Raw genomic sequence first — 9,278 nt, forward strand, 5'->3', positions numbered from 1 at the left:
CTCTTTTCTCCTCGTGTAACATTTACAGTCAAAGTTACGGATTTTCCCCATTTCTCTATCTATATCCTCATCAAATGTTACTATCGATATAGCCTCTGATATCTTACGGTCTAACTCGTCTGACGCCAGTCCGATACATTCTTCCTCGTCTTCATCTTCGCTCAGTTGTAGATTAGGGATATTATTCAGTCGTATCATGCCACTTTCATCGTCGCTCAGATCGTCTTCAGAATCAGTGAACGCGTGTTCATAAGCATCCGGCTTGTCGAAGAAGTACTTCAAAACATTTTCGTTGTAACGGCCACGGTTCAGCTCGTCTGCGACCATCTTTGCGGCGTCCATCTTCATTGAATTTTGATATCAGAGATAGAGCAGGAGCAGAGCGCTGCATAATAAGTAGCCATGCTGTTGGGGGGCGGGGGCAAAGGCGCGGGCGGCTATTCAGTATGCAAATACACACAGACAACAGACACGCCCCTACTGCATGCTAGAATCCCAGAAAAACAAGCCGATTTCAACCTCAAAATGTACGCTTTTAAATATACCAATACTGTTATCTCAAACATGGAGAGGCTTCTTCATGATCTCAACTAACAGATTCTGCAAAAAAGCGGAAATCACAAATTTTGAAAAAAAACGCTTGTTTCTCATTTTGCTCGCAAGTTGTGCTGCCGACTTGTGTCCCTGGTTCCTGTAACGGGTCACATATATTTAAGAAATATTTGCATGTATATACTGTATATATTTATATATAATTTATATTATATATACATTTAAATATTTTATATATAAATAAATATTTCTTAAATACATACATCCAAATGTGTATTTATATATACAAAATAATTTTACACAGTACACACACATTTATCATTCATGTAGACACAAACTTTTATTTTGGATGCGATTAATCACGATTAATCTTTTCCCAGCCCTACAAATTATGTACAGAATTATTATATTGTGCTTCATCAGACTAAGAAATTCTGAATGGTTGTTATTCCTTGGGTGGGGGGCACCACCAAGCATTTGTGCTTAGGGCACCCAAATGGCTAGCGCCGGCCCTGCACTTACTAATTGAACAAAAAGTCAAACAAATTTCCAGTCACTCACTGAGAGAGATGTTTATTACACATAAGCAAATTTTATTACAGACGTTCATCACACTTTTTAAAACGGAAAAAGAACATTCTATGTATAATAACTTTTCCTTTATGCAAATAGAATTCATGTGGTAGTTTTAATGCAATCATTTTTTAATGTTACATATTTTCAGTTCCTTAAACCAAAGAACAGCAGAGCCACTAACAAGCTTTATTCAGATTGTGTATCATATTGAGTTTGTTTGATGGTCTTTGCTGTAAAATCTGAAGTTCAGCTGGACTCACTGAAACAGGAAGTAGAAGAGCAGAGGAGACACCAGCAAGAGGAAGCTTCCCTTATACACACCATCTAATCAAGACAGGAAGGAAATTAGTATTAATTTACACTCCACTGCTAATACATATTGCTACTTGATATTACTACTTATAATAATGTAGCAGGTGGGGCGTAGTCAGTGAGAATTGCGGCTTGACTGAAATCAGGTGGGGGCTGTTTGGCGCTACACCTTTAAATCCAGCAAGCTGGCGGTTTTCCGGATTAGTGCTGCTACAGACTGTTGCTTCCTTTGACTCTTGGCTGGGTGTACAAGTTGACCTGCATCTGGTGTTTAATTAGTGTTTAATTTAATTTGACCTGCATCTGGTCTTTAATTAGACACGTTCCTATTTTGAATATCTGCCGTCTTAAGGGTTATAGTCTGTTTGTTATTGTAGCACTTAAGTATTGCTGTTCATAACAGCTAGTTTCGATTTGGGCCATTGTCGGGATATTTGCTTTCGCTGTGCTAATTGCAAGGACTACCACAGCTGTCCTCACTCAGACGATTGATAGCATTATTTCTATGTAGTGTGCGCGCTGTCGCGGAAGCGTCAGCGGAAGCATTCAGCTCTCGTGTTCAGCCTCCTCGTGTGAAGACCGACTCGGGTAAAGACCTGCGACTCTACCTGCGCGACTCCACCGAGTAAGGACACCTGCAAGGCACTTAAAGTATCTTCTTCACCCTTTCCTTTCCTACCTTTATCTTATTTCCCATTATCATTATGTGCTTTCAACACATTCCTGTTGTCTCTCGACAACGCTCTCTCACCACGCACAGAAGGCAGCGCAATACTGCTTATCTGCTCCCTTTTCTCTCATCCTCACACTCACCTCTCACTCTTTCTATGGGTCTATGGAATTGTCAATCAGCAGTCAATAAACCTGACTTCATTCCAGCCTTTGCATTTCATTCTACTCTTAATATCTTGGGCTTGACTGAGACCTGGATCCGTCCAGAAGACTCAGCAACCCCTGCTGCTCTCTCTAACAACTTCTCTTTCTCTCACACCCCTCGCCAGTCGGCACTGGTCTTCTCATTTCTAACAATTGGAAATATTCACCTCTCTCTTCTCTATGCAATAACAACTCATTTGAATATCATGCAATTACACTTACAACTCCCATGAAGATCCATATTGTAGTTATTTATCGCCCCCCAGGTCAACTGGGAAGCTTTGTAGAAGAGCTGGATGTGTTGCTGTCCTCTTTCCCTCAGGATGGCATCCCACTTGTAGTCTTTGGCGATTTCAACATTCACCTAGCGAAGCCGTATGCAACAGACTTCATCTCTCTCCTAGCCTCTTTCGATCTCAAACGGCTCATCACCACCGGTACTCACAAGTCAGGCAACCAACTGGACCTGGTTTACACACGCAACTGTATCACAGAAAACATTTTGGTGAAACCTCTCCAAGTTCCAGATCATTTCCTCATTACTTTCAATCTACAACTCACTACCCATGCTCCACCAACCTCCCCACCATTTACTTTCAGATGAAACCTGCGCTCACTTTCTCCATCCCATCTTTCCTCTGCTGTGTCATCTTCTCTTCCCTCACCCTCACATTTCTCATCTCTGGATGTGAATACTGCAACGGATACTTTATGCTCCATCCTAACCTCTTCTTTAGACAATATCTGCCCTCTCTCCTCTAGGCCAGCACGCACCACTCCCTCTAACCCCTGGTTATCTGAGGTTCTTCGTGAACACCGGACCAAGCTCAGGGCAGCGGAGAGGAAATGGCGCAAATCAAAAGACACATCTGACCTCAGTAGGTATCAATCTCTGCTCTCTGCCTTCTCTGTTGATGTTCACGCCGCAAAATCTTCATATTTCCACAACAAGATCAACAGCGCCTCTAACACACGTTCACTGTTCAAGACATTCAATTCTCTCCTCTGTCCACCTCCACCACCACCCACCTCCTCTTTAACTGCTGATGATTTTGCTAACTTCTTCACTAACAAAACTACAACTATCAGCAGTCAGTTCTCAGCACAGGAACCCAGACTAACCTCTCCCACAGCCAATAACCTTCTCTCCTCCTTCACTCCACTAACCGAGGAAGAAGTATCTAAACTTCTCCTCTCCAGTCATCCTACCACCTGCCCTCTAGACCCCATCCCCTCACACCTTCTACAAGCCATCTCTCCCACACTTCTACCAGCTCTCACACACATTTTCAACTCATCCCTCCACACTGGCATTTTCCCTACAGCATTTAAGCAGGCTCGGGTAACTCCTCTGCTTAAAAAATCAACATTAAACACATCACTTCTAGAGAACTACAGACCTGTCTCTCTCCTACCATTCATTGCGAAAACACTTGAACGAGTTGCTTTTAACCAAGTATCATCCTTCCTGTCTCTGAACAACCACCTGGATGTCAACCAATCTGGCTTCAAGAAAGGACATTCAACTGAGACTGCACTGCTGTCGGTCACGGAAGCCCTGCGGATCGCAAAAGCTGCTTCCAAATCATCAGTTCTCATTCTACTGGACCTGTCTGCTGCCTTCGACACTGTGAATCATCAGATCCTCTTGTCCGCCCTCTCATCACTGGGCATCACTGGAACCTCCCTCAACTGGTTTGAGTCCTATCTCACAGGTAGGTCCTTCAAGGTCACATGGAGAGGTGAGGTATCCAAAGCACATCAACTGACCACAGGCGTTCCTCAGGGTTCAGTTCTCGGACCGCTCCTCTTCTCCATTTACACCACATCACTGGGACCTATCATACAGGCACATGGTTTCTCTTACCATTGCTATGCTGATGACACCCAGCTCTACCTCTCATTTCAACCAGATGATCCCACAGTAGCTGTACGGATCTCAAGCTGTCTGGCGGACATCTCGGCATGGATGAAGGAACATGACCTGCAGCTCAACCTGGCAAAGACTGAGCTTCTCGTCCTCCCTGCCAATCCGTCTCTACAGCACGACCTCACTATCCAGCTAGATTCATCCTCAATCACCCCATCGGGGTCGGTCAGAAATCTTGGAGTAATCTTTGATGATCAGCTGACCTTCACAGACCACATTACAAAGACAGCTCGATCATGCAGGTTTGCTATGCACAACATCAGGAAGATCAGGCCTTTCCTAACTGAGCATGCAACACAACTTCTCGTCCAGGCCCTGGTCATTTCTAGGCTTGATTGCTGCAATGCTCTTCTGGCTGGACTTCCATCATGTGCAACTAAACCTCTACAAATGATCCAGAATGCTGCAGCTCGTCTTGTCTTCAACGAGCCCAAAAGGGCCCACGTCACTCCTCTGCTCATCTCTCTGCACTGGCTACCACTCGCTGCTCGCATCAAGTTCAAGGCTTTGACGCTTGCTTACAGATTGACCACAGGTTCAGCTCCCTCCTACTTCCACTCACTACTACAAGTCTACATCCCTACCAGAAGCCTACGATCGGTCAATGAGCGACGGCTCGTGGTACCATCACAGCGGGGCACAAAATCACTCTCCAGAACATTCACGGTTCCATGCTGGTGGAATGATCTCCCCACCCTCATCCGGAATGCAGAATCCCTGACAACATTCAAAAGACAACTGAAAACTCATCTCTTCCGGGAGCACTTAACATAAAAAAAAAATAAAAAAAAAAAAAAAAAACCCTTTCCTCTAAATCCTCGCTTGCCTGGCTTATGCTACTCCGAGCTATGTCTGAACTTTGTATTTTGAGCACTTCTTGCGTTGCTTTTGCCTCTTCACGATGACTCGCTTGGTTTAGTCCTCAGTTGTAAGTCGCTTTGGATAAAAGCGTCTGCTAAATGACTAAATGTAAATGTAAATGTTTGTGCGGTTACGCAGTGCTGTGGCTGCTGCTAGTTCCCTATCTTCGCGAGCCCTCATCGGCTGCGAATTGTGTTGGCGTGTTTCAACGAGGACTTCCGAGTTTGGAGTGATTACTACAAGTTTGCCGAGAGCGTTTGTTGTGCTGAGAACTTGGTCTGGGAATGTACGAGTAAAAATCAGATGGAGTAAAGCGATCGCTACAGTATTATAAATAACCAAATTTTTGGCTTGACGCTGTGGTTTGTTCATACAGGAGGAGCGCCACATGCTATCCTGGCCACTGTTTTTCCTGTGCTTTTGTTTTTTAGGATTCAGCTGTGCGTGTGTGTTCGAGTGTGTGTGGGAGAAAGGTCTAAACTCTATCAGTCTCTACCTCGTGTGTTGCTGTATGTTTCATGTTGATATATGTAATGTTTGTATCTTAGGCCATTGGGTTGGTGCAATATCCTGGGTAGGGGGGGGGGGGATAACAATTTTGTTGTGTGACTATTGGTTTACTGAATGTGAATTAATTTTTTTGGGTTATATTTGTGCATGTGATTTTTGTGACGTGCCCTATTTATTTTGTGTTGAGTGTTGCATTTTTTTTATTTATCCCAACACCTTGATCCTTGACTTTGTTGTCCCCGGCCCTGACTCTGTTACCAAGAGGCCTGAATGTCTGTTTTCTGTGTGTCTATTGAGATAACAAAATAAATTTTCTATTTTTACAATACTCCAGTCCCTCTCTCTTTCCTTTTTATTTCCCTTTATTGGGATAGCCTGCTGGTGAACATTTAAAATTCCTACGATCGCTTAGCCGCGAGCGTCTGGTTGTGATAAGGGCCCCTGGAGGTTACAATAATAATAATATTGACAATAGTAGTTATGAAAACTGCTTGTTCATTGTTGATCAATTTCTCACAGTTTTTTAAAAACAATAAAAACTCTGAAAGTACTAGACTAATTTATAAGCTTCTTCTTTTCATGTTGCTATAGCTTTAACACTATTTTTGACAATTTTTTATATTGTGCTGCTTATTAACAATCACTTATTCATATTGATTTATTGTTTGTATAATTTCCTCATTTTAAGGTTACTGTGGATGAAATCAAACTGCTAGCGCATGATCAAACAAAGGGAAATACCTGCGGCATTGCAAAGATCAGTGTTGCAGCAGCTCATAGTCCCTGTCCCTCCAGCTGGTAGTGTTAGAGTCCCTGGTACACATTCAGATGAGCACCCTTTAATTATGACGGACACCTTAGAGGAACCTGTAAAAAAGACATAAATGTCCATATAATAAGATTTAAAAAAAACAATTCCAAATATACTTTCTCTCCAGCGGTTTCACTTAGATTTCCACTTACCGATGGATTGTTCCCCCGTAGTGCTTGAACATTGAGAAACTCCACCTGGACATGTCTGCTCTTTTACTTCACAGGAACCTGACAGAGATGTGCAGGAGTAACACTTGAGAGAATAACCTTACAGACAGAGAGAGACATTGAGTTAGCGCTCTACAGTATGATTAACAAATAATAAATTTCAATACTTGCTGTTTTCTGTACCTCCAGTGAGAGAAATGAAAAAAAGAACGACGGAGACCTGCTGATTCATCCTGTGTCAGGAACTGAATATAACTATACAGAAGTAATGCTTCGGTTTCTTTTATGTCTGGTCAGAAAGGGGTTGGTTTAGGACTCTTTGTGACTTCCCCAAGGAACTATGACAGTTACTAAGAAAAGGGAATCTTAAACAGGGTTTGGGCTCATTTGTGAAAACAAGCAGAATTAGTTTGTGGAAAAGCGCTTTGTCTCCCTCCCAGTACTTCCCCAGATGCATTTTGATGATTATGCAAATATTACCTATTCCTAGTATTCCATACTGCTCTTTGTTAACATATCTTAAATGATTTCTCTCACACATGCTCACGCAAAATTCTAACATTGAGGTTATCGTTTCAGATTAATCAATTATACTGTAACAAGAAATCATTGTCTTTGGCAAACCCATTCTACAGTTTCTACACTCCAAAAATGTCTGGGTTTAAAACAACCCATTTGGAAACCCAGCACCTTGCTGGGTAAATATTGGATATAAGAAATGCTGGGTTGGGTTGCACAATTTAACCCATATTCTGCTCACACTGACTAAAAACTGGGCTAGTTTTAGCTCATTATGGGTCATTTCCATTTCAAGCAAATGTAATTTATACATTTGACTTAGGCTAAATAAATTGAATTATATATAGGTAATTTAGGAAGTGAATGGAAATTAAACAGTCTAAATCAAATAATAGTATTTAACGGCAAGTACATTAACAGCATCAATAAAACGTGTGCTGGGTTATTTTTTTTTTACCCAGACCGCAGGTGTCACGGGTGTGGTGCAGATAAAGACAGAGGCTGAGGCAAAAAGCTACAATTCAAAGATTTACTCAAAATCCAAAAACAACAAACAGGTCCAGGCAGGTTGACGGGCAGAAGGTAAATACACACAAAACACAGCAACATTTACAGACGAGAACCGACAAGGACTAACTGAGCAGAAGGAGACTAAATACAAGTACAAATGAACACTAACGAGGTGAAGACAGGTGACACAGATGATGATGACGAGGAACAGGTGGATAATGAGGGAGTGAGTTCAGGTGAGGAGACAAGCGGGATCCTGGGAAGCAGGGCCGGCGCTAGCCATTTGGGTGCCCTAAGCACAAATGCTTGGTGGTTGGTGATTATACAAAATAATTATACACAGTACACACACATATATCATGTAGACACAAACTTTTATTTTGGATGCAATTAATCTTTTCCCAGCCCTAATTATTTGACAACTCTGTGAATATGAAAATATACAAACACTGAGATTGTGGCTTTTTTTTTTTTTTCTAATTGCAGTTTCACCAACAGATGTCGCCCTTGGGCCTTGGCCTATGAACCTCTTGAAAATGAACGCATTATCCGCATAAAACAACAACGAAAAAACGTATCTAAGCGGTCTTCCTTTTCTTCTCAAACAAACTACCTGCATCTTAAACAGCCCAAGTTTCAAAATTTTCCGGGGGAGAAACCCCAGGACCCCCGTTAAAATAAAAGATTCAACATGCAGGGCTAAAAAAAGCCCCGGATCATTTCATTTGCACTACTAGCGACGCCCCCCTGGACATGCATACACGACGCAAGGGCGCCCGCGCTACAAAACTAACATTTTTATTTAAAACATTGTCTTACCTGCAAGCGACGCGCGAGTATCATCCCGCTGTCTCTTCTTTTTCCGCCCCCGACTCTTGGTGCCTTTCCGAGGCCATGTCTGAGGTCGGTGTCTGCCAAATTTGACATTGATTGAGGCATAATCGAACAGACCACTGGGAGGTGGGGAAGGGGGGGGGGGGGCACCAGAGGGAGACGAAAAAGGAGATTCACCTTTTTCTCGACTAATTTGGTCTAGGCCTATATTACTTTTGTATTGCTTTTGTATATTAACATGCTTTAGACATATTTTATTTGTTATTTATACTAGTAGCCTATTGTGATGATTTTTCACGACCCAGATTTCTTGGTGCCCCCCCAAGCACTTGGTGCCCTACGCGCAGCGCGTGATGTAGCCGCGCAAGACGACAGTAGATTAATCTGACAAAAAAATAATGTGTGTTTTCAGAGTTTATGGGCGTTAACGCGTCTCAATGTGTTGCTTCACATATTTGCGTTTGAATGGGCGTGTCACATTACCAGAGATAATCAGCTCGAGAACGATAATGAGACGGGCTGACACGTCTCTCTTTTTATATAGATGACATAAACGGAGAATATTAATTTTAGTTTTGAATCGGATCATTTAAAAGTACAAACTCAAATGATTTAAAAGATATATTGCTTATGGCTGGGTGAATAGTATTCCATGTCTGAGGTCGGTGTCTGCCAAATTTGACATTGATTGAGGCATAATCGAACAGACCACTGGGAGGTGGGGAAGGGGGGGGGGGGCACCAGAGGGAGACGAAAAAGGAGATTCACCTTTTTCTCGACTAATTTGGTCTAGGCCTATATTACTTTTGTATTGCTT

The 9,278-nt window shown here is 42.4% G+C and overlaps 1 protein-coding gene across 1 annotated transcript; it reads right to left on the reverse strand.

The window, feature by feature from the left end:
- Nucleotides 1–1,284: 1,284 nt before the first annotated feature.
- On the reverse strand, nt 1,285–6,835 carry LOC130100286 (ly6/PLAUR domain-containing protein 2). Its single transcript, XM_056265673.1, has 4 exons — nt 6,782–6,835; nt 6,581–6,697; nt 6,359–6,484; nt 1,285–1,452 (listed from the first exon to the last, which is right to left on the reverse strand). Exons 1-4 carry the CDS (start codon nt 6,828–6,830, stop codon nt 1,385–1,387), a joined length of 360 nt encoding a protein of 119 aa, XP_056121648.1. The 5' UTR covers nt 6,831–6,835; the 3' UTR covers nt 1,285–1,384.
- Between the last annotated feature and the right edge of the window lie 2,443 nt (nt 6,836–9,278).

Source organism: Rhinichthys klamathensis, unplaced genomic scaffold (genome assembly GCF_029890125.1).
Source record: "Rhinichthys klamathensis goyatoka isolate OS25496 unplaced genomic scaffold, OSU_Roscu_1.1 h1tg000011l_1, whole genome shotgun sequence".
In the NCBI taxonomy this organism is placed as follows: Eukaryota; Metazoa; Chordata; class Actinopteri; order Cypriniformes; family Leuciscidae; genus Rhinichthys; species Rhinichthys klamathensis.